Genomic DNA, 27,511 nt, shown 5'->3' with positions numbered 1-27,511 from the left:
TTCAAAGCACCTAAAGATAGTCCTTCTTTATTCATCATCACTCATCAAGTTATCAGTAGTACAACTTTATAGATTAATCTTTTACAAAAAGAAAAAAAGAAAAGTTTAATCATCAGTGTATTGCAGAACACACATTTAATAGTACAACACACATCAATGCTGTAAATCATGCAATACTACTCAAGCCTACAATGTAACGCTATGTTTGTAGAGTGTGCTTGTATGAAGTATTCCGTGGCAGGATCACTTGGATGCTTTGCATCTTTAGACAAAATCACCTAAAACCAACTAATTTGCGGAGCAAAGTTGAGTCTTTTCTAAGATCCTTCCATCTTCTGTGACAATATCTGAGATGCACGTAAGACAATAATCAACAAACATGATGCAAGTGTTTGCCAATATTCGGAATGATTTCACAATAATTAATCACAATTTTATTAGTTGTCTCCACTCTTTTAAAAAGGTGAAGATAATATATGAATTTTGACTTTACAATTGTTTAATAAAACAAAGCAACTTTTTACCATACTTTGATAGTCTGTGGATCTTTCAATTATTTTCTTTGAAGTGCTAAACCAATTTTGGCGTATATTCATATTTGTTCGCAAAATGCTCGTGTTATGAACTATAAGGTGCACAGCCAAGATGTTAACATATTGGAAGATTGGATTTACAAATGTTCAATACATTTTATTTTAGATGTTGCTAGTTATGAAATATTTCCAAGCTACTTGTACAAGAAATTAACGACTTAGAAACTTAGAGGTGTTATCTAATTCATATCCAAACTTTGATTGTAACGCTTTCTTATCTCCTTGAGGTTTTGAGTGTTAATATTAAAGTCTATTTGCAGACTTATATGTCGTTTTCATTCTTAGCATAATTAAGACATCTAGAGTGTGAGATTTTAATTATGTTTTCTCTATACTTGTGATCTCATAGGTGGATGAGTTTAGAACAAGCAAAGTGGTTGATGAAGCAAGACTATGAATTAGCTTTCATAAAATAAACAGAAAAGAATTCACCATTTCATGTATTTACTGGGAAAGGGTTTTTTTATGGTACTAAAAAGTATGTCCAACAATTCATGAAGCAAGTCATGGAGTCAAATATATAGTGCATTCAATTTCCAACTATTTAAAGTTTGTCCAAGTACTTTATTCTTGATCATTTTTATTTTAGAATCCTCCCCAATCTATCCCTCATTATTAAGCTTACATTCTCAATAAAATCACATAACCTGGGCAGCAGTCTAGGCAAGCTTATGCACTGCCTAAGCCAAAAAACTAGTATATATAAAATGTAAACTTGTTAAATCTAAATTAGTCCAATATCAACCCGAACTCGATATTAACAAATAGATTGAGATCGAGCCCTTACATATGTGAGCTTTGTGCAGTTTAGGCTAAAGCCAACATGCAAATTTTTTTTTATTTTGGACCGGGTTCAAACTCACCAAATCTCTAGTTCACAAGTCTTAATTTATATGTCTACCTTTTTATAAACCAAAATTGGTTAGGAAAATATGGTTATATAATTAATTAGTAGGAGTAAACTAGTCCAAACTCGTGTTTTGCTTTAGCCCCGTTTGGAGTTGCGGTGTTTTTGATAAAAAAAAACACTTTTAGGTGGTAAAAGTACTTTTGAGATGTTTGATAAATATCGTTTCATAAAATTAGGAATAGAGCTTTAGGTATTGAAAGTACTTTTAGTGAAAGCTCAAACTTGGTGCTTTTAGAATAGCTTTTGTATTTTAATAAATAAAAGATTAAATTTAATAATTTTATCCTATATTATGAGCTAAATAGAGGGACAAATACATTTAAAATTTTCAAATTATATATTATCCAATACAATAAGTACTCATTGAACTGTGTATCTAAATAATATATTTAAAAACACTTAAGCACTTAATAAGTACTTTTATTAAAAGCTTTTTTGGTGAAGCACTTTTTAGTAAACTACCGTAACCCTAAACGATCCTTTCTCTAGTTTTGCTTTTTAAATAGGGGCAAATTAGTCCAATAGCTATCTTATTAATAAGGACAAATTAATCAAAAATTTAGTTATGTTATTTGGAGGGACAAATTGAAACTTTTGATTCCTACAGGTCTGGCTTTGGTGTTTGGTATGTTATTAGAGGTGTTTCCTATGTTTTCAACAACGCGTGTCATGTGCCAATACTTTTCCTATTGTTGCCTACTATTTACGCTTTTTTTAAGCAAAATTTTTCACTAATTGTTAATCACCATTGCCATATTAATTACCATGATTTGGCTTACTTAGTAAATCATATTGTCCCATTTTAGATTTTTTTTTTTTTTTGTCGAACGTGAATAATCTACTCCACTCCTTTACTGTGAGAGGAGGGAGGAGTCCAAATGAACTTCTATGAGGTTGAAGGTGAGCATCAGACCCAAAAGATGCACCACTGCAGTCTTTGAACTTTTTAATGAAAAGAAGCATCATGATTCCCTCAATCAGCGGGCGGGATTATTTCACTTTAGATGCTCTTAATACTTTGTTGAATGAGCTCCATCGATGCCATATTCTGCTTTTGACTGGACTAAACTTATTATTTCAGCCCAACCGATGATTGTTTCTCTCTTCATGTTTTACCATTACTAGCTACTTGAACTTGAAATTGGGATTAGTTTTTTGTAAAATGTATAATGCCTAAAACTTTTAATAGTGTGTTAAAATCGTCTTCTTTTTGCTTAGGAAACTTATAATGCATTTTTTCACATTATGTTCACTTCTACCTTAGAAAGATGCATATTACCCTTTTATATTGACAATGTATGCACTAGCAAATATTGATGTATGTCACATATGTAAAAATTGAAGATTAAATTCAAATTGAGATTACATAACACGTGTTTATACTCACTAATATGTATACAAGATAAAAATCCTATTTTTTTTACAAAGTAAGATTTATTTCTTTTAGTATGATTTCCCTAAATATAATTTTTTTCAAAATTTACCATTGAGCAAAGTGATGCACAAATACTACTCAAAGAAGACATTGAAGGGATTTCAATCCCACGTTTTTCACATGGATGGACATGATTAGTGTGATACCCTAAATCCGGATCCCTAGACCAATTTTATAATGTGGCACACCATATCTATGAAATCCTACTCTCACAAATACTATGCATTTTAATTATAACTTATAAAATTCACTAAAATTTAAAACTTACAGTTACTTCATTGATAACAGCGCCAATATTAAAACCAATAAAAATTCAAGTCATCTATACTAATCGGTATGATTATAGCATGCGAATTTCAAACTCTTAAATTAAGTATGAGCACTTCATTTAATACGCATGCTAAACACTTTACTTTATAATTCCTTGAGTTGATTGTCAGTTTATTTATCGCTCTCTAATCTGCTAAACTTAATCGTTCTTCACTTCTTGATCTGCAAGAAAAGTAAAGATAATGTAGGTTGAATGACGTACACATTCTTCTATGGATCATGTAATTATATACATACTACATATTTACAAATTTAGTTACGCAATTCCATATGCAAATATCAACATGAAAACCTTTAGCATTGTTTCATATATTACATATACATATTTTATTGAAAAGTTGGTGGCATACATATAAGTGACCTCCATTCAATATGGCACTCAATTCCTAGGTTTTAGAGGTGGCCTCCGTCGAATACAACATAGAAACAAGTAACATGATATGATCATATTTGTAGAAAATTCTTGTAAATCATATAACATGCCGTTCACGTCATTTCCTTTCACAAGGCATAACTCATAAACAAGTACACATAATATCCGACTTTTGAGTACTAAATCTAGAAATCAAACGCCTTCCAGGAGGGCAATCAAAAGGTTTCTAGATTACTGTTTGACCACATAATATAACATGAGTCCATCGGTCTAGCACAACAGTTACCATGACTATCATAACATATCACAACTATAGTTCCTACCGTTTATTTCATGACGGTTTACAATTTTTCTCAATATAAATTCATTTCACATATTACATGCATATTTCTTTCATTTCATACTTGATAATATAGAAAAGAATTTCAAATAAGCCTACATGATCCATTTTACATATAACAAGTAAGTCTTTCATTTGAAAAAATATGTATATAGCATTTTAAAAATATAGAAGGACAAGCACCACCTACTTCAACTACTCACTGGAAGTGATTCTTAACATGGCCTCAAACTTGCTTCAAACCTATAATCAATAATATATATATATATATATGTGTGTGTTTTGACATTTTCTAAAATGTACTTGAATAGTTTATGAAGATAAATTTTCCTATTTTGGAAAGTTTCTTAATTTAGAAAGTTTCCTTTTTAAAATGTTTTCCAATTTGAAAAGCTTCCCATTTTTGAGAGTATTCTAATTTAGAAAGTTTTTAATTTTTAGGAGGTTCCCTGATTTGAAAACTTTTCCTTTTAGAAAATGTCTAAATTCATATATTCATAAAGAAACTTCCTATTTTAGTGTAAACGGGCCTACATTAGTTCAAAATGTATTTGAGTTTAGACTTGACGGACACTTAAAAGAGTCTTTGAGTTCATTTATTCACAACTGGGTCTTTATAACAACACTGGACTTTTAAAATAAATTCTTTAAGGTGTCTAATTAATATTGGGTCATTGCTACAAATTTGGGCTTTTAAAATAATCCAATTTATGAAAACGAAATTTCACTATATTATTATATTTCGCGGGTTTAATTTCAAAACACTTTGAACTCAATTTAACCAATAGGATTAGTTAATTCAAAACCAGTCCAATATCAAATCTTTTGGGCTGTAAAGGAATTTTCTAAATACTTTAATTCTTAGAAATTCAGGAGTTAGTTTGCCTTAATAACATATTTTGAAACCAAATCTGAAAATCAAGCGTGTCTTTTAGGGGGGAATTAATTACCATCAAACTGTCAAATCGTCACTAGTATTCAAGAAACCGTCTGCATTGACCTCTTTTGCACCATTTCTCTTACTCTAATAATATTGGTTCATCTTGCTTTTCTTTCTTTCTTTTTTTTCCCGTCCAAAGCTGTAACTTAGATTTGGACCATTTAATGCACAATGTTATACCGTTTCTGGCCAAGAGTACATAATAAAATCCATTAAAATTACCAAAATATTCTATTGTTAAGTTAACGTCTTTTACCGAAATATAGCCACAAAGATCTGCAAATTAAACATAATTTCCTATTGTGATTTAGAGAAGCTTATTGGAGAAATTTTCCCCTTTTATCTTTTAGCTTTCCTTCCCTCTGTTTCCTATTAGTTTTTAAAGCCTCTATTTCCCTTTATTCTCTAACCAAATCCGAGGTTTCTAAAGCCTTTGTTTTCTTTATTCTCTAACCTTTATTCTCTAACCAAATCTGAGGTTTCTAAAGCCTCTGTTTCCCTTTATTCTCTAACCAAATCCCAAGTTTCTGAAACCAAATATGAGGTTTCTAAAGCCTCTATTTCCCTTTATTCTCTAACCAAATCCCAAGTTATCAAAACTGACAAAACTTGTACCTCATATTTCAGACATCTTTTAGGGCTCCTAAGAATGAAAATCTTTGGTTGGTGAAAGAGGAAACTAAGGAATATTTGAAGAAGAGTTCACAGCCTTACGCATTCATTGTTGGAAGAGTCGAATTCTTGTATTCTCTCCCTTTGCTCAATCTTTTGATGTCAACTTTTATTCAATTGAAATTCTTATTCTCTGTTTTTATGGTTTTCTTCTTGAAACGTAGAAATTCAACTGCTATTAGACTCCTGATAGTTGGAGTTAGTTCACATGAAGCTGCTTCTTCCTAAAATAACTCTACCACTCAAATTAATTTCCATCTTTTACTTTATCTCCCATAATATCCACTAGTTCACGTCCATCCTCACTTTCTTTCCCATGATATCTATTAAATTTGCACGTTAAGTTACTCATTTAGTTAGTTTTCAACTTCCACTATCCCTTAGTGATTGAGATAGGATAGGACCTTAACATCAACCATTAAAAAAATAAATTAAGTAAGTAAACTACAAGTAAAATAATTAATAACTAGTGGTTAAGTTACATCCAATGTGTGTACTACTAATGAAAAGATATTAAAAATAATTAGTACTATTTTTGGTTGGAAAATATTAATTTAAAATAATTAAACTGTTGTGATAGTTTTAAATAGTGGTAGTTTTTTTTGTTAGAAGAGTGGTAATTAATTCAATAGATATGGAGTGGTTGTAAGGAGGTGAGTAATCAAACTAATGTAATTTTCTTTAAAAGTAAGGGCAGATTGGACAACATGTTAATAATATTAGTTAAGTAAATGGCTTAAGTAAGAGAGGCTGAAAAGTCGGCCTTTTACAATTAGTTAATATATTTCATGCTTTCACCAAATCAAAAAAAAAAATTCTTACATTTGAGCAAATCATTCAAGGTCCGGTCAGACCAGCAAAGCTGAAATCTGGTCAGACCATCGGTCCAAAAAACCGGTCCTTCTTTCCTCGCTCCTCTTTCATAAACTCCAGCTTCTCATCCAAACCCATTCCCCACTCCTTTCCAATTTCACTCTGCAAAACCTCTAAAATCTTTCCCCTAAAAACACAGAGAAAAAAACAACAAAATTTTTCATCAATGGATTCAACTTTGACCATGGCATCATCACCATCACCATCACCATCTTCCTTCCTCCACAGTAATCCAACCTCAAAGTTGTATCACCCCATTTTCAATTTCAAATATCCTTCTTTTAGACCTCTGAACAGTAGAAACTTCACCATTATCAAAGCTTCTTCAGATTGTAATTCGAGTTCAAATTCTAGTTCTAATTCCTCCAATCCAAATCCTTTAATTTCCAGTCTGAAAACGACCACTGCAGCCATAGTTTTTGCCGCCGCAGTTTTTGGAAAGTTCCACCAGTTGCCGGCCGGGGCCTGCCCTCCAGCACCACCACCAACTCAAGCAAATTCACCATTGACCCCTATTTTGGAATCCGATCCTCACATTGTTGAGGACTTCCGAAGCTCTCTCATGCTGATGCTCAAGAACGGTGAGTATGAGGAGGTGTTGAAGACGTTGAGGAAGTTAAGCTCAGCACAGCCGGAGAATACAGAGTGGAAGTTTTTGATGGCTAGGCTGTTGAAAAAAATGGGGAAAACTCAAGAATCACGACGTGTTTTTGAAGAGATTTTAGCGAGAAACCCATTGTCGTTTGAGGCATTGTTTGAAAATGCGTTGTTGATGGACAGGTGTGGAGAAGGGGCCTCCGTTATGAGTAGATTAGAAAAGGCATTGAAGATAGCTGAGGAGAAGAAGAAGGTGAAGGAGGCTAGAGATGTGAGGTTTATAATGGCACAAGTACAGTTCTTGCGGAAGAATGTGGGGGAAGCATTAAAGAGCTGCGAGGAACTTGAGAAGGAGGACCCTAAAGATTTTAGGCCTTATTTTTGTAGAGGGATGATTTATAGGTTTTTTCTGCATAAAAACAAAGAAGCTAGTGAACAATTTACCAAGTATTGCAAGCTTTCACCTAAGAAATTCGAGATTGAAGGCTACTTGGGGTCTCCATAATGAAGGATGAAGCCTTTTGGAACAGATAAGGACAAGAATTGAGTTTTTGGTTTCTGATTCAGAGTTTTTATAATTTGGTTGCATTTTCTGTTCTCTGCCAACTTGGAGGCCAGAAAGTGATCAGTAGGGTATGCCGGAGGTTTTTTTGTTTATTTGAAGATGACGGTGAAATGCAGCAAATTTGGCTGCTTTACCGCAAGCTAGGGATGCTTTTGATGAGATGAATAATGGATACATTCTTTGTAGTTTAAATGAAATTAGCAACATAAGACTCAGTGCTTTACTTTGATTTGCTGTCCATCCTATTGTGCTTAAAAATGAAGATTAGATCAACTCAGCTGACATAATTGACCTGGATGACTTGCTTCCTGCTTTGTCTCATCTATTGATTTTTCATGTATCGTTAAAATTGATACGCTAGGGTCTAATTAGTTCGGACCCGTGGTCTCAGTTGAGTAATTGAAAGTTCGTACATTTAGTGGATAAGTTACAGTCTGAAGCATTCATAGCGAGCACTACATTCTATGCAAGAGTTTACATTTTGCTTTTTAATCTCTGTTACTTGTAGTGAAAAGTGATCCTGCTAAAGGTTCTAAGAAGCATTAGAACTAATTTGCTCACTGATTTCATCGTTTAAGTGACTTTACAATTTGCCTCATCTATTGACTGAAAAGCAATTTGGTAAATTTTCCACAAATATCTGTTTTTTCTAGAATTAGTTTAGAAGGTTCTTTGTTTCTTTCTCTTCTTGCTTCGTTTTCTTGAAGTCTGTATTGCCCCTGTTCTTGTTATTAGGTAAAAATTGGGTATCTACCTCGAAAATTTGTGCTTAAAATGTATTAAGTGCAGATTCTAAATGGCATCACGTCTTATTCCATCTACGCTTTACAGAATTTCAAACTGTGAATAACAGTCATGCGGAAAGAATAAACTAGCCTCACCGTCTCCAATCAACTCCTGCATGCACCATCCGTACCCCTGATTCCGACCCGTAAATGAAAGGAAAAAACGTCATCAAATGAAACTTTCCAAAAGGCAAAAGAAGGGTTCAATAACAATTGAAGTCGACGATGATGCTAGACAAATAAATCAATTACGTAGTCTGCTAAAGCAAAACTATAAAGAACAAAAAAGAACAGGAAAAGGACACATGTAGTATCAGGACTGGTTTATGGAAATTACTGTTATTCCGTTTCTTCTTTTGAAGTAAGGAACTCAAACTTCAGTTCATAAATTCCAAGCAAGCAAATTTTATTTATCTTTTCCCCTCTCACTTGTTTTAATTGTTTTTCTTGCCTTTCCATGACAAGATCACTAGTTATTGGTCATGGATTTCGGTTATTGCAGTCATAGGTACACACTGGTGATGCACTCCATTCTGGTACCATGGATATAGATCAGAAATTATGATGAACTCATGGAAATATCAAGGATTTATTCAAGGGATAATTTCAGAAACCTCCCTTGAGGTTTCTGACAGTCTCAATCACCTCCCCTGAAGTTCCGAAATTCTCATCTACCTCCCCTGTCAGATTATTGGGCCCCAAATATGACATCATGGATGATGAATTGACAGAAATATCCCTGCTGTTGAAGTAATATATTCTGATAATGGGACGGCTTAATTAGTGAAATGAGTAATACATAGGATTAACTAACTTAACTGGAATTTGGATGCAAAATGAATTCCTAATTTCGGTTAAGAGAAAAGGCACCAAAAATGGGCGCCCATTTGGTTGTTGATGTGACAATGAGAGCTGACTGATCGTTTGTTTTGGTGAGGAATAAACCTTCATCAGCGATACTAAGAATGAGAAGAGCATTTGAGAGCTCCAGGAGAAGCGAGAGAGTTGAAGAAATTGAGGTGAAGTATTGCTGGAAAGGGTGAAGTATTGCTGTTCTGAGAGCATCTGAAGCAAAGCAAGGTTAGATACTACGTAGCATATGGCTGAAGATGTTATTGACCGTGTGTCATTGAGCATGTCTTCTTATTTTTGGGCATTTGCTCTGCGTGTCTGCTTGTGTTAAAGTTGATTTTATGACAATGTTTTCATTATTTCTGGTTATAATAGTTATAAACTAGAATGTGTATTCATGCATATGTGATGGTGCTGTTTATATGAATCATACAAAGTGGTTTGCATGAGGTCGGAAGAGTTAGTCTGAGCTAGTATTATATGTTTGTGTTCATTGAAGTTCATAAATGGTGATCTGACATTGTAGGATGGTGACTGGTGATGTTCATGACATTGTACTCCATTGTGGAGGGACAAAAGTACGAATTCCTAATATAGATCCTCAAAATTACTCCTTCATTAATCTGCTGAATGATGTTGCCGAGAAGGCATTACATGAAATGCCTGGAAATGTTAATCTTCTTATACATATGAGATGTGCAATACCTGGAACAGAAGGTTACATTGATATGAATGATGATGAAGCTGTCCATGATATGTTCTGCATGTATGAAGGTCAACTAGTCATAAACATAGAGGTGTTCAACATGGACATTATCCCTGTTGAACAACCTACCATGTTGTTGAACAGAAAGATTGATGGTGACCATGAGCACATAGAAATTCAGAACAAACATTTTGCATGGTCAGATGAGCAGAATGTTCATGTTATTGACAGTGAGGATGAGAGGTATGGTTGTGAATCTAGCTCTGATGAACCATGGAAGCAAGGATTTGATGATGACAATGAAGATGATATAGGTGATGAGCTTATGGCACAGTCCGATAGTGATAGCAGTGATGAAGATTTTCCAAAATTTGATGATAATGATGTAGCAGAAATTGTACCTGATTCTGAATCTGAGCAAGAAATTGACCCTTTAAGAGAAGTGTTAAGATCAAAGATGTGGACTTACAATCCAAGGGAGGACATAGATTTCAAGAAGGGACAACTATTCACTAACGTTGATACCTTTAGAGCAGCACTGATGGATGTCATTTGAAAGGTAGTTTTGGTGGAGTATTGCTGATTGCTGTAGCATTGGATGCTAATAACAACATATTTCCAATTGCATTTGCTATTCCTGAGGTCGAAAACAAAGAGACTTGGAGTTGGTTCTTTCATTTCTTTGAAGAATTCTTTGAACCACTTCATAACAATATTCCCTTAACTTGTATGAGTGATAGACAAAAGGTATTATTAAACACTGAACTTGTTAAAATTTGGACAACCTGCTATGTAGAAATGGTATCCTCTGCTGACTGGTTTTGCTTTTCATGTAGGGGCTGAACCTTGCATATGAACAGCTACTGCCATCTATGATTGGAAGATACTGTTGCAGACATATATGCAGTAACTTCAAATCTCAGTTTCCTGGAATGTTACTGACCAGCTTCTTTTGGCAAGCTGCTAAGAGTTATGATGCAATTGGATTTAATGAAGCAATGCAGAGTATCAAGGACATGAATATAGAAGTATGGAGGTACTTATCCAAGATTCCAATTTCTTCCTGGGCTAGGCATGCATTCTCAACAGAGATGAAATGTGACCATGTCACAAACAACTTCACGGAATCCTTCAAGGCATGGATTGGATACTTAAGGAGCCAACTAATACTGACGCTTGTTGAAGGTTTGAGGAAAAAATTTATGAAAAAATTGCACAAAAGATACCAAAAGGCTTGCACATGGATGTCTGCTATCCAAAAAACATTATAGAAAAGCTAAAGGAAATTGCAATACATTCTAGGAGATGTTCATTGCAGATAGCAAGTGAGGATTTGTTTGAAGTTAGTGATGGTGACAGAGCATTTATAGTGAATTTGAACTAGAAGACATGTGACCGTGGAGCTTTCCAATTGTCAGGACTCTCATGCAAACATGCTGCACTTGGAATTATATACAGAGGACAGAAATTGGAGACATATTGTGATCCTTGCTTCTCAACAGAAATGTATCTCAAGACATACAGTGGAATGATCCATCCAATTCCTCACGAGAAGAGATGGCCTCCATTACTTGATGTCACACCAAAAACTGTCCTTCCACCACCATTGAGAAGAGCTCCAGGTCATCCAAGAGTTAATAGAAGAAGAGGGCTTGATGAGCCAGGCCAATCTCAAGCAAAAAGGTCAACCACTATGAGATGTGGAAACTGCAAAGCTTTTGGCCATAATACTAGAACATGTCAAAGAACACCTGTGAGACAAAAGAGTACAAGCAGCAATGGCACGAACAAGGTTCAGTCTAGTGATTTAATTGACAGCAATGATTTTGCTAAGCAAGCTTGTAATTTGTTATCAATTTTCATGTCAGGTTACACAAAATAGAGGAAAACCAGGAAAGGGAATTGCAAATACAGGGCTTGCAGGATCTGTTCAATGGGTTACAATTCTTTTAGATTCACATAGAGACTTTTCCTATGATGACAGGGCACAATTTGCTAATGCATGGGTGATTTCTGTAGGATCATGCTGATGGCAATATGCCTATTGTGGTTTCTAGTCAAGGCAGCAACCCAAGTCCATCAACTCAATCTACTGCAATGAATGCTGAGTTAAATTTGCAAACAACAACCAATGCTACTAAGAGAAAAGTATTTGTTCCTTAATCCCTTTTACATCATATCTCCACTAATTTGGCTAATATACATGCCTGTATATTAATACATGCTTCGACCAAAATTTCAGAGATGATGGCCTTCAAACAAATCTGCACCATCTGCTGCATATAACCCCAAAAGGAAAACTTCAACAGCAACACCTCAACCAATTGCAGTTCAGCCTACTGCTGCACTACATCCCAGTGGAAGTGTTGAAGTACAAATAGTTGTCAACATCAATGCTTCAGCTTCTCATGATACTCACAATGTCAGTAGCAGCTTCACCTTTTAGTAGTCTCTGATTAAGAGTCTTTTGTTATTTGGATGACAGAGATACATAATATCTGATCATGTGGTATTAACATTGGAGAAATGTGATATATGATCTTTTGGTGATCTCATTTTGGTATCTGATCTTTTGGAGAAATGTATTTTTTTTTTGTATCAACCTGGATGCCTGAGTGGTGCCATTTGGCTGTTGCCTGTTGTACGTATAAATTCCAGCCCACTCAAAGCTTTTGTATTGCTGCAACTAAGTAGTATGAAATGGTTGTTGAACAAAAACTGAAGTTTCATTTGCAGTATTACTTCTAGACTGTGTTTTTGTGTAATCAATGCTTGTGGTATTCAATAAGCAAAACTAGAATTTGATACATTGCAGAATCTGGTTCTTTACTATTATAAACTACATCTCATTTAATCTCTTTTACAATCAACATAAAGACATAAATAGCTAAAAATACAAGGTTCATTATAAGCAGCCATTTCACTATAGAGTTCGACTGGTCTACGTTGCCAATCTGCACTTGATCTTCTCTTTGCATGATTGAATGTCTTTCTGCTCTTTGGCTGCTTACTTCACCATCTTCAGACCCTTCGAACCACTGAAACAATATCAACATAAAAACATAAATAGCTATGAATAAGAGGTTCATTCTAAGCAGTCATTTCACTATGGAGTTCGACTGCTCTACTTTGGCAAACTGCACTTGATCCTCCTTTTGCATGCTTGAACGTTGATCTGTTCTTTGGCTGCTCACTTCACCATCTTCAGGCCCTTTGAACCACTGAAAGAATTTGCAATTTGAGTAGCAGAAATAAAGCTTGTTTGGATTCCTCTTGCTCTCAGAAATTTTAATGGTTGCTTTCCGATGACAATGGCAATATCTGTTTCTTATTGAAAATGAAGTTGGAGAATTCCATGATGAATCTACCAGGCTTGAAGAAGCCATGTGCATCTGTTTGTAGCTAGTTCAGCTTATACTTGTATGAGCACTTTTGCTTTACCTCAGCCACAACCCAACAACAGCCAAATGCTTTCTGTTGCAACTCCAGTTTGCAATTATAGAGAGCTCCAAAGCAAGACTACTGTTTCTTTTTACCGTTACAAACAACTGCACAAAGAGTCGTTGGCATGAAGCAAATGACAATTTCTTGTAGTCATCCTTGCCTTTTTCCATCAATTTCACATACACCCCCTAAAATTTCAAAGGAACTAGAAGCCTTTATACTATTCAACATAAACATCCTCACTAATGACAATCTTGAGGGCAGAGGTGGAATTTCTTTATTTTCTTTCTCCTGATACATATTTTATATTCATTGTCCACCTCAATTGGGTTGAATCTGATACTATCTACTTAGTTTAGGGGAGGTAGATGAGAATTTCTGAACTTTAGGGGAGGTGATTGAGACTGTCAGAAACCTCAGGGGAGGTTTCTGAAATTATCCCTTTATTCAATTGGAAACTCTTTAATCGATTCTTTTTGATGATCATGTTATAGTTAAAATCAATTGGAAAAAATTGTGTGAATTCATGTTGATCCTTCATAACCTACGCCCAGATTGAACAGTATTTGTTTTACCAGTTCGTGAATATATGCTCTCGTCTGTGACGGGCAGCCATGGCCAGCTGCAATATCTGCTGCTGCAGTAAGGCAATCACTGACAGGTAGATTGTAATCGAGTCAGAGAGCTCGTGGGTTAGAGAGGCTGCTGGAACGAGTCTTGGATTTTCTTTGTTTCTTTTGAGATGCTCAGTCCAGAAGGGAGTGGGTTTGGGGTGGTTGAAGATCTGAAACAACTTGGTTAGAATTCTCATTTTCAAGGTAGTAACTTAGGCTGTCCTGGCAGTGTGGTTGTGATCATACTTGCTAGTGCTTTCACATCAAATGCTCTAGTTTATCGATTAAACATGTACAGAAGGCTGGAATGAACAGTGTGGGATTTTACCATGACTGAAAATCTTAAAAACATTTCTTGTGCCCTGCAGTTGGATCTCTTAAATACCTAGTGCCATGGACTTGTCCAAGTTTGCCTGCCTCTCTCCACTTTTAGTTCAACATAAGACCTCCTGTATTGGATGATAAATCATCAGCCTAGCAAAACGTGAAGAAAATTTGACAATTCTCACTTTTATGTAATGCGGCATGAACAAAACAGCAGCTTTTCAAATGTTACGTATGGAAAAGACCAAATATAAAATTTTCTACTTTTGATCATATTTCTCATGTTGTTTATGCGTATTATGGTTTCCCTCTTATTTAGCCATCAGGTTGTGTTTTGTTAGCAGATGATGTAAACTTAGGCCAGCTGGAAGAGACATATGTCCTAGGGTCCCCAGAGATCATATTTTGAGCTGTGGGGATGTGTCTCATTTGATTTGGAATTATTTTGGAACTTTGGTTGGGATTGCTGCTTTAGAATCTTGTTTACATGTCCGACTCATCACTTGGTGGTTGACTCAAAGCAATAACAAGTTTGTTAAATTTGTTGTGCATATTCTGCAAATTAATCTTCATTACTCGGAATCTTTGGAAGGCTTGTAATGCCTTCATTTTTTCTGCACAATTGGTTAATGGTGACACATTGTGCAGGTAGACTTTTCAGGATGTTAAGGATGCATTTTCTCTTCAGGTTGGGCGAATCAATATGCAGAGAGAGTCATGGCAGATTTTCTTGGATTCCATTTTGACAGCAACTAGATCTTGTTCTTTTCAAGTGGTTCAATGGAAGCCGTTCATGCAGGGTGTGGTTAAACTAAATATTGACAGTAGTTCCAAGGAAATACAGGGATAAGTGGAGGTGGTGGCATTTTAAGAGATGACCGAGGGAGCTTAATTGTGGCTTTTTCATGTCATTTTGGAATCGCTACTAGTCTTCAGGCAGAGGCACGTGCCATGGTTTTCGGTATTCACCTTTGCTTGAAAAGGGGCTATTCTCTTATTCGTGTTGAGTCTGAGTCCTTGATGAGGGCCTTTATCTGTACCCATGTTTCATTCAGCCGGCGTTTGATGAGATATCTAGTCTTCGTTCCCACATTCATCAGTTTCACTCTCTGCTTCCGAGAGGCAAATCATCCTGCAGATGCACTTGCCAATAAAGGGTCCAACCATTATGTTATTAGAGTTTATAGCTCATATGTTGAGTTTCTCCACTTAGTCATGGGGGAAGTCAGAGAAGATGTTAGAAGCAAGGCAACCTAAGAGGCGGTTGAATTAGGTTGTGCAGCAAATAAGACAACACTATAAAATTTAAACTTTTGGCTGGGCACTTGAGAGGTTATTCCTGCAAGTAAAGTTAGTACAACTGGAATTTGATAGATATTGGAAAGATTATGAATTGTAAGTTCGAAAACTAAACAAACTCACTATGAAGAGCTTTTTCAATCAGAACTATATTTGGATGGGAGTGTTTTTCAAAAATAGTAAAAATTTTTAAAAAATACTCTAAAAGGTAATCTAAAAATTAGTTTAATTTTTTTTTAAATTTTAAAAAATATCTTAAAATATATTCTAGAAACTCTTTTACTCTTAAATATCCCAAAATATTTTCTAACAATATACCAAAATATAATCTAAAAACTCTGCTACAGCAAAATTTTTCAAAAATACCCCAAAAAACAACTAATCCAAACGGATATTTTCCACAGAAGTTCTTTTCCGCGAAAATATTCACCTTTTTCAATATTTTCTGATATTTGGTTGAAATTTTTAACTACATTCTTATCATCAAAATTCAACTCCTTCCGCCACCCACTTTTCTCTTCCACCACTGAAAACCAATCTTCCTAGTTCCTACCACTAAACATAGCACAACCACTCAAAATGGAAGAATTCAAGTCAGGTATAAGGACAATTCTTTGACTCATAACTACTGGTGCCATAGAAGACATTACCAAGCTAGACATATCAAGACCATGAAATGGCTGGTGATTAAGGTTAATCAATGAAAGTGGAAGAGGAGGCATGAATATCTTCTCAGGTTGAAGAAATAGGCTCTGTTCTTTTTCATATGATTAGTGCTCTTATTGACTCGTATATGAAATATGATGGTTTAAAGATCATAGACCAGCGATCAAACCACAACCTCAAAGGCATTAAAATCAAGGCAAATTTGAGCTAAATATACATAATTTTGATTAAGAAAACACTGCAAAGAAAATTAAAATGACTGAAGAAAGACAATGAAAATTGATAATAATCCAAATTGTTAACAAATTCGCAGTGTCGCCGTCACCAGCAAATTCATCAGCATCAAAGGCAAACTCATCGAAGTCGAAGAGTGGAGTGAGCAAGGTGAGGCCTTTTTTTAATTTTAAACATACTACAAGCTTTGAAAGTTTGACAAATACATTTAGTAAGCAGGATGGATGTATTTACGAAAAACAATTTCAGTAAGTTTGGAAGGAAAATTGTTTTCCACGGGATGAGCGAAAATCTTTTACACAGTAAAATATGTTCATTAACTATTGTGCAAACAGACACAGAAAATTAGAAAAATATTTTTCTGGAAAAGATTTTCACCCGAAACAAACGGACCCTTAGTGCAATTACTAATCACTTGCTCATGGCTGTTATTACAGGCTTAATCTCAATAACTATTTATACAAAGCAAAAAGTAGCTTTACAGCTTTCAAACTACTTCTGAAATTAATGATGGACTAACTAGTCGCTACCGTGTTTGGATGATCATGGTACGGCCTAATTTGCGTCCTTTCTGCCCCAAGGTATCCAGGGTAGAATCATCTTGATAGGGCTTTAGGACGGTTGAAGTAGTTTTTCTTGTTTCCGATCGTTTGTCCTCATAGCTGAAATATGATGGTTTTGCAACTCATATCTTTGAGATGGTATTCGAGCGTTCCATCTTCCCTCCGCCAATTAGTGCATTGATGGTCCGTTATGGATACACTTTGAATAGTTAAAGATTTTGTTGAAGTGTCCGATTGTGCATCCCAGTAGTTCAAAAATGCACCTTTTGCGAAACTTCTCATGAACAGATAAGACGTACGAGGAGTTCTATCATCTTTCCTCCGTATCTTCGAATAGCGCTTTGACCCGAAACTACCTATTCTTAATCTTCAAGCACTTCAGGCACAGTAAACTAAACAATCTCCTTCTGTAATTTATTTGAACTAGTGTGAATACCCGTGCTACGCACGGTGCCTACATTATTAAAAAAAATTATAATCTATGGAAGAATTTAAAAATATTATAATCACGGGCACATGAAAGTATATTTAAAAAAATGAAACTTTGTAACAATAGTTCAATATATGAAAAAAACATCTCCATTATTTATAAATGATCATTTCGATGAAGGTTGGATCCTGAAAAAAAAATAGAAATCTATATCATAAATTGAACGACATAAGGGTCCAATTAAATATAATTGAATATTTAATTTGATAAGTAAATGAAATACTTACAGACATTTTGCCTTTGATTTGATAATCTTCTACGAAGGTGTGAACATTCTTCACACCAGTCAACTCTGAGTACGAACGTCAGTATTGGGGGTTTAATTAATTCTGTTGTTTTTTGTGGAGTTCACACTATAAATGAGAATGCGCGATTTTTGCATGAATTAATGTGTTGGTCGAACAATGCACCTCCATTTTTCTGACAATTAAAAGCATACATAGTTCAAAATTATCTTTTGTTTTAGACAGTTTGTAAATAATATTGTGTAAAAAAATATACATATAAATAATGTATACCTTTGTTTTTAAATCTCTAAGATAAGAAGCATCACAACGAAACATGAATCATGCATGCCTGTCTTGAAGAGCGAAGTATAGTACCGAAACTTGTAAACAATGGAAACAACAATTATATTATAATATTGAAAATATTAGTAATAATTGAAATTACAATGAAAATGTCAATATTCAAAGAATAAATAGTACCAAAACTTCTATTTTGATACATAAGATTACTGTCCATAAGATTACACCTAAAAAGTATATTAATTTTTAGGTGTCATTGTCTCATATGTTCTCGTAAGCAATGTTTTGCAAGATTCTTAGGTGCCATTGTCTCATATGTTTTTGCAAGAATTAATTTTTGAATCTATTCCCTTTTTTTTTTTTTTTTTTTTTTTTGCTCTTTCTCTCGATTGTCAACAAAAACTTACACGATTCCAACTTTCCACAGCAAAATTACAGCATAATCCAGATTTAAGCAGCCCAAGGACATGTAATGCAGTAAGACACAAAATCTGCCAAAAAAAAAAACCAAAACACAAAAAACGAACCTACCCGCTAGTAGTAATCTCTTAATGCCAACCTTCAGAACATCTTATTTCAAAGAAACGAAGAAACTCCAAAGATCACAACTCATAATTAATAGTACTACTATTTTGCGTGAGCAGAATTAATAGTACTACAGCAATATGCTACCATATTAACAGTTTGGGGAAAAACCTACATAAGTCACATCATGAGCACAACTCATGATATGATCAGTTTTTCAGCATAATATGGGACGTAGTATACTTTTGGGAATTACTCATTATCTTTGTCAAATTTAAAGGGCTATAGTGAAGCACTTTAAGCATGATCTTCCACCAAAAACTTCTGCAATAAATGCAAACTGCATTCCTTGTTCAGTATAATGTTTTAGTTAATTCACATTACCTTACTTTTATATTTTTTTCAAAAGAAAAAAAAAAGAATGTTACATTAGTCCCTCATCAGTTTCCCAAGCTATTTGTCTCTAAGTCTGGATAGTCACTCGAGGTGACTGGAGAAAATATCTTAATCTCCATTTTTGTTCTAAACTTTTAGCGCTTTGTGCGTAGAAATAATAGCATTAATGGGAAGACATTTAATTAAAAAATAACGTTTTCCCTAATCAAAGCTATGACCATGTTCTGGGACTAATCTGATTAATTACTAATACAATGAGAACTATATGTCTAAATGCCTAAACTCACATAAAAGCCATAGTACCATACTTTGTTGATTGAGCCAGCAAGGATTAGTATGGAAACAACAATAATATTACAATATTGAGAATATTATTAATAATTGAAAATACAATGAAAATATCAATATTAAAAGAATAAATAGTACCGAAACTTCTAATTTGATTGGCGCGGCGTTTGAGTCGGTGTAGTCGAGATTTTATCCATCGTAGTTGATGTGAGATTTCTCTTTCGTCGACGCAAAGTTGTTGGAACTGTTCCAATTCTTGTGCGGGACTGTTGTGGCGTCCTTTTCGTTTTGTTAGCAGATGTTTCCTCCTTTGCAATCTTGCGAGTTTGAAATTCAGGCATTGTTGACATGCCTGTAAACGGCCATGTTCCATTATGAAGTTAATTTGAGAGGTTCGAGAAGGAAGTTGATTGGAAGGGTTTTAAGAGTAATTCCCAAAAGTAGTACCAAGTATATTGTTGCTTCGTGGCAGTTGGAAAAGATCATGTGCTATCTTCAATTCCGTTGAATTATGGGCTATCTTTATTCTCGTCAATGCTCTTCAACTCACTGGAAAATGGGAATCAGTAGTGGTACTACAACCATCTGACGCACGGGTAAGTGGAAACAGTTTTAATGTAAGTGGAAGTTAAATTTTTGTTTGAGGGAACGTGGGAGTGTTAGAGTTTTAATGTAAGTGGAAGTTAAATTTTTGTTTGAGGGGACGTGGGAGTGTTAGTTGAAGTTAACTCCTTATTTGAGGGAAACGTGGGGATGTAATGTGCCCATGATATTTTTTACGAAATAAGATAAATGTGAAATGCTAGGAAAATAGAGTTGAGAGTGGGAAGGGTTGTGGAGGCTTGTTCCTAAAAATCCCTTCTCAAATTTATATAGATATAGATACTTAATAAAATAAAAGGGTGGCGTTTCTCCCTCATGTACGAGGTTTTGCCATTAAAAAAAAAAAAGCTTCATGTAATCATATATATATATAATAAAGTCGTATTCTCATACTTATCCCTTCATATTTTCTCTTTCCTACGTGGCTTAACGAGACGGCAAGTAGTTTCCTACGTGGCTTGCTCCTTTTTTGTTTGGATATATATCAATTCTTATTTCCTATAAAAATTCTTAATATTATATGATTCTTATTTCCTACCCAAAAAAGGAACTGGAAAGTAATGCGATATAAATAAAAGAGACATAAATCTCCTCTATTAGATATATAGGAATAAATGATAATATATTTTTTTATAGTGTCCTATTCTTTTTTTTTAACAGCTTCATCATAGATCCTTTTTATTTTAAGATAATCTACCCATATATAGAACAACATACAAACAATCTAGACATGGAAATTAAAGAAAGTTAGCTCGAGAAAGTTTTTACAAGACTCACAGTCCCCATGCATAATTGATGTACAAAGAGAAATGGCACTTCATCTGATTGAAAAATTCTGGAAAAGTCCATAAAGAAAATGGAGTGTCATCAACCAAAGAAATAAAATCCCATTATCATAGCTAAAGAAAGATGAGATAAAACATTAGATATTTGTTGAAGTTTTGCACCCCGAAGCCCCTACCCGACCCTCCGTCCGTAGTGTCCTCCAATCCAAGAGAAAGGCCTCCGTCCGTAGTGTCCTCCGCCCGTCTTTTTTTTAATATATTTCTGCTAATAATTCCTTAATCACAATACATCTCTACCCAGATGGTGGGGAGTATTTCGTGTGTGGACCCACATCATAGGAGTCCATGCACTTAAAGGACTCGATATAGTGGAGGTGGTCTTTTAAGGTCGGTAAAATCTATCTTAATAATGTATTTGTAAATTTATTACGTACAGGTTTATATACGTGCATAGTACGAGTCACATAAAGTCTTATTTCCTACCCAAAGTTATTTGGACGATTATGGTTTTATTTCCTATAAGAATTCTTAATATTATAGGATTCTTATTCCTACCCAAAGTTACGTACTTTAAGCAACTTAAATTAAGATAAACATACTTTTAATGTTCTTATCAATATCTCTTTGTATTCTTATCAATTCTTATTTCCTATGTCTACACTACATATTGCCTCTAATATATTGATTTCAAGCATCAAATTCATGGTTAGGTATTTCCAGTGCAAGCGGTTGGCATATTAAAGTATCGATTTTGGGTTTCCACTCCTCTTGATTATCAGGTACATCTTCTTTCAATATATATATATATATATATATATATATAAAAAAGGCATGTTGATCTTCAATTGTAAGAGCTTAGTAACATATCTTGAATTTTGTTTTTTTGTTTATTTTCTATTTGTTTTGTATGAAGACATAGGATTTAAACAAGTACTTTCATCGTTATTTTTGTAGGATTTTTTCTAACATGTTTGTTAATTGATTTTTGTGATCATATACTACGATGTTTGTTAATTTGCCTTCAGGAAAAACAACCAAAAACAAAGGCACTGGAAAGTAATGCGATATAAATACAAGAGACATAAATATCTCTATTAGATATATCTGCAAATTCATTAGTTAATTAAAAGACTCTGGCCGTTTACTTAATTATAATCTTTACGTATTGTTATACACAAACTTGAATGCGATAAATCATTTATTTTTTTTATACTTAGTTATCCTACTTTGCTATCATGCAGTGATAATAGAAAATCAATAAATGCTGATTTGCACAGACAAATCGAGGAGAATATTCAAACAGAAAAAAACAAAAACAAGTTTCTGAATAGTAGAATATTATTTGATACTATTTACTGCACTTTTTATTTATTTTCAAGTTTTTGAATGTTATGGTATTGTTGAATGTTATTTTTTCTATTTTTGAATTATTATTCACTGAATTAGATGTTCAAATTTATATTATAAGAATACTTTACATTACAATGCGCATATAGTAATATACTTAAGACAAGTTATAATAGATTATACATTAAATATGTATTTTATATCGACATTTTTATAAATTGACTAAAGTTTATTATTTTTTGACGATTCCGTTCAACGAACGGGTACAAAACTAGTTCCCCTATAGAGTAAAGGTTATATCAAGAATAGAATTTTAGAAAATGCTGATTGTGTATGATTTTGCAATGTGCCGACTAGCTAATTTTGACTTATCCCTTTTTAGAGTAGGAAAACTTTTATAATGCTTGGAAACAAATAAACATTTTTATTAAAAAAAACTTCAAAAAAAATTTGCTTGGATCCCATTCTTGAATATAAGCAAACCAAACAAATAGTTTTATAATGATACCCATTCTATTATCGAACCAAACATATGAGGGAGAATCATCAAACCCCAAACCTATTAGGTGGAATCATCAAAACCCATGCTCATAGTGGGGTTAATGATATTCATATTGATTGTGATTGAGGAATGTTTACCAAACGGCTGAGTAACTTCTGAGATACAAATTGCTAGTTCACTAGGACGAGCAATTTCGGCTAAAAGAAGTTCATGACCCAATGATTGGTACACACGTTTTTTTTTTTTTTTTTCTTTGAACACTAAGAATGATCCAATTGTTAAACCATAAGCTCTCTCTCTCTCTTGGTTTTTGTTTTGTTCCTTTAGTGATTAGTGCTGAATAAGCTAAGAAACAAGAAATTATTACTTAGGCACAACAAACATGGGCTACTTTAATTTAGCCAATATGTGGATCCTGTTCTGGTGTCGAATGAATAGAGAGACAATGGTTAAGTTAAAGATTCTATTTATGAATTCTTGGTACAAGTATAGCTACAAGCTTTGACAATGAATGCATAATGAAATCACCTTAATTTTCTCTTTGGAGGAAGTGATACAGTCACAATTTGACATATGCCCTTAATGTGCCAATTTGTTAAAAATCTTCACCGGACACTTTCCTTTCTAAGGTGGCCTTGACATTCGTATGACATGGGAATGAGGAAATGAATGCTATTAAATCATTCAAGGAATTGTATGAAGAACCATCTTTCCGCGAAGAAGCTTGTACTTTCTGTTTCATGGCAAGCATTCTCTGCCTCATTTCTTTTCCTTCATTCTCAACACCAGTCTTCTTACCTAGTGCGTCTTATCATTCCGTGTGGTTGGCGGGTTATTGCACGGAGCGGAATTTACCCAATACGCACTATCGGGTAGCGGCTGCGAGTTCCCCTTTCTAACAAAAAACTTATCGCAATAACAACTCTGTCCTTGGCATTCTCTAATTCCAGGCCTGCCTTCCATCCGTTGCGATAACTCAGGTACCTTGAATGCTTTCCAGTGTTGAATCCCAACCACAGTGGCTGAAAAATCCTCCCACAGCAGAACGTGCCAGAACCTCCTTCTGAGGTGCCCATTTCACCGTGCAACCTATTTATCCGACTACTTCTCTAAAGCCTTTGGGTAATTGCTCTATCCATTGTAAACCTTTAACTGAAGATGGCCTAACCACCCACAAGAATGGTTGGCCACTGTCGGCCAGTCCCCAAGCAGTCTCCTCTAGCTCTTTTTCATCTATGGTTGCTAAACTACCCAAGCTTGCATAAAGAACAGAATTGGGAGCTTGCCTATCCAGCCACATCATACAATTTCTGTCTTCTTTCATCAAACTGGTAGATAAGGTTGAAGTCATTTTGTGAATTGGACCTATTGGGAAAAACTGAACTTCGTGTAATTCTTGAAGTTGTGATAATGATAAATGTTCCAGATCCTCTGTTGTGTTCCAAATAACCGCCACAATATTGCCTATACTGATGTTATTAGCAAAATGTTCTAGTAGACCATCTGATATTTTAGAAGATACAAGTAGGGGTAAATCCTTAAACCTCAAATGATGGAGATTGGGCACTGGATCACGCAGCTGAGACTCTGTAATTGCAATGTGAAAAGGTCAACATGAAGAACAATGTACTAGAGAAGCTAACTTGATTAATCATTTTGAGACTGACTTTTAGCGCTAGGATTTTCCAAAGGAATACAAACTAAAAGAAACGGAAAAAAATCCATCTTTCAACACTGAGAAGTACACGGTTGAACATTAATTTATACCTGGCAAGGGAAAATACTCTTCTGCTTGAAGTTGGAGAATAACATGATAAGAATGCATATAACTAGCGGCGCCTGGGCGGAAAACCATGCTTGGAAGGCTTAGATGAGTGGCCACGGCATCACCACAATACATGATAAAATCATATATGATACAGGAGACCTGACCAAACACCTCAGGATCTTTCATTATCTGAAGCAAGTATACAACAAGAGGTCCTCTGCAATTGGTGTTCATAGCTTTTATTACAGCTAGCATGTTGCCAAAAGACGTCATAGCCTGATAACCCGTCTGCTAAGGGCAGGAAAACGAATTCAGGATGATCCAATGGATTCAGAGAGTTGAAATCAGTGTGACTGCTACTATGATTGAGAACCCATTTGAATGAAGAATCTTCCCAAGCTGAAGCATTGGTGTCACATGCCCCTGGAATGGGAATGGGATTACCATTACGATGCGTTTCTGAGCATCTAATGTCAGCATCTTCCGTCTCTGACCAGAATGTTCTCAATCCTGTACTTACAGCTGCTTCCTTCACTTCTGCATACTGAATTATATAGACATCTTTAAATCCCAGTTGTCAAGGGCATCACTGGTAGCAGAAGCAACATTTCATGTACATAACAACATCTCGAGGAGCTTAAGTTTGACTTCAGAAACTTCCATGCATGGAAGGTTTCATTTGTGTTTATGTGGAGACAAATGTCACCTAAAACTTTCGAAGTATACTGCAAGTCAATAATGGAATTTGGTGACTAACTCAGCAATAAAGAGATGAAGGCAAACATTTGTTGACTTATGAATTGATCGTTTCTGTCTTCTTTTGGGCAATAATGAGAAATGTATCAAGCCTTGTGCCATTGGGGCATCCTTGATTTTTGGGCTAAAAATATACTAATATCATTTTCGCTGTGCAATTGCCAAGGCAAATTATTTCTCGCCAGAACAGCTTTTGAGTTTTGGCAGGGGCAAAATACCGCCTAATATTTGCTGTCCTGTTCAGGCCCAATGAATTTCAGACAAAATATGTGGGCCCTACATGTGGGATCCACGTATGAGGCCCACATGTTTGTCGCACGGTTGCACCTAAGTTTGTAACAGAAAATGGATAAATTATATATAACTCCGCTGTGGTTTCGTCTATTATCACATGACCTCTCCTAATATTTTAAAATATCCACTTAATTTTCTTATAATTTTATGTAAAGTTGAAATCTTATGAAAAATAGCCTGTGTAACGTTGTTAATTGAAATATCAATAATGTCTTTACTTAAATATTAAATCAATCGACGATTTAACTACCATATATAAAAGTATAAGGAGATTACATGAATAAATGCAAAAATCATAGGGAGTAAGGTGAATATTTATACAAATCATAAGGGATTATATACAAATTAAAATTTAATCATACGCACTTTTAAAGCGCATTTGGTATAAACGCCATAACTAATTGTACATTCCGTCCATTTTTCACTTTACATAAAATTATAAGAAAGTTATGTGATTATTTTGAAACCTTAGAAGGTTCACCTGGCATTATATAAAATTGCAAGAGGGTTAAAAGTAATTTATCCAAAAAACCAAAACAAAACAAAACAAAACAAAAATTATTCCCACATGATAGTAGCCAAGTGATTTTTTCAAGTTCTTTATTCTTAAGTTCTCAATACCTTTCATTTGTAATCATGTATTGTAGTCGGAGAAGATCCTGCATCACAACTGTCATATGATTAAATTTCATGGGTAGGATATTAAAAATTTTCTCAACAAGTGTTCTGATAGAGAAGTCATACTAATTAAGTGCCGTCTCATTTTAAAATCTAACAAACGAGAAAAATAAGATTCAATAGATTCCATCGTCACAAGTTCAAATTTCCCTTCAACATTATCATATTATTTTACTAGACCTAATAGTCCCTTTGTATGTCTTCTCAAAAATATCCCAAGCCTCTTTTGCCATGTCAATTGTAGCAATTTTTTCAAAAACTAACATACCATTCGCCTGATGAATCTGCGACAATATCAAACTATCTTTCATCTTTTCATCTTCTCTAACATCCTAAGTGTTGTTTCAATATATCGATGTAACTCACATGCATTGCTAAAAATTAAACTCTGCCTTCATTTTAAGTTTTTGGATATTGCAAATATTATTGGAACTAGGATTTATCATACTTCAATCTACCATTGCTTTGACACCACTCTGATTGACCCAAATCAGCAATAATATAAACCCACAGGAAATACTCAAGAAATCAATTAAAAAGGCAAAGGAAAATTTTCTTCTATTCACAATACCAAGCTGCGGGAATTTATAACAGATACTTCAAATGACTCCCCAAGGTGACAAAACTTATGCCCTACTAATTTTACAAGAAATTGGAGGCTACTAACTAAATAAGCCCTTTTGGCTCTTACCCAAAATGACTAATACTCTATTACATATGCGAATTAAATTCCACGTGGCCCTCATCATACTAACTAAACAAATAATAACTAAAGTTTGGTTTATATTTCCTACAAGTATTACCATAGACGCTATAACATACTTAGTAATTGAAATACATACAAATTCTTGTATTACTTTCTAACCATGATATTTATATAAGCTCAAGTGTTTAAACAATAGGAGGTGAATAGGAATAAGGAAAGAAAACATCCTGAGAGGTTAAGCACGGAGTTCAGTCATATTGTAACTTCCAAAATCACACGTTTGCAACTTTGTTATTTTCCTAAAGCTTATTAACAGAAACAATTGGTTGTGCTGGCTCATACTTTGCTGCAATATCATGGGCATTGTAATGGTTATTTTGTCTTTCAAATGAACTCTCTGGTACCAGGTCTTGAATTGCTATTGCAATATGGCCCGCCGTGGCTAGAATATATATGTTTTTATGAGCTTAGAATATAGCAACTTGGCCGTGCATGTTTGGAAAGGCATTTTTCTCAAAAAATTTTAACGTTTTTCGCGAGAATATATTTTCTAATTATCTTTTTACCTCACATGTATCTAATCGTTACAGTACATTTTTCTATGAAAACTCCTAAAAAATAGCAATCCAAACAATGAGATAATGGATTGACTTCAGTCTGTTTGAAGATTCGGTCAGGATTTATCCATTGATTGTCCTCTAACCTTCTTTTGTATTGTCTAAGCATGTCTA

General features: G+C 34.5%; 1 protein-coding gene and 1 pseudogene across 1 annotated transcript; one reads left to right on the top strand and one right to left on the bottom strand.

Moving 5' to 3' along the window:
* The first annotated feature begins 6,576 nt into the window (after positions 1 to 6,576).
* LOC113754322 (protein SLOW GREEN 1, chloroplastic-like) lies at positions 6,577 to 7,895 on the top strand. The gene has a single exon (XM_027298705.1). The coding sequence runs from the start codon at positions 6,633 to 6,635 to the stop codon at positions 7,566 to 7,568; it is 936 nt and encodes a 311-aa protein (XP_027154506.1). The 5' UTR covers positions 6,577 to 6,632; the 3' UTR covers positions 7,569 to 7,895.
* Positions 7,896 to 23,554: 15,659 nt separating this feature from the next.
* On the bottom strand, positions 23,555 to 24,826 carry LOC113752178 (annotated as a pseudogene).
* Between the last annotated feature and the right edge of the window lie 2,685 nt (positions 24,827 to 27,511).

Source organism: Coffea eugenioides, chromosome 11 (assembly GCF_003713205.1).
Source record: "Coffea eugenioides isolate CCC68of chromosome 11, Ceug_1.0, whole genome shotgun sequence".
Lineage (NCBI taxonomy): Eukaryota > Viridiplantae > Streptophyta > Magnoliopsida > Gentianales > Rubiaceae > Coffea > Coffea eugenioides.
This window is presented reverse-complemented; position numbering and strand designations above follow the sequence as displayed.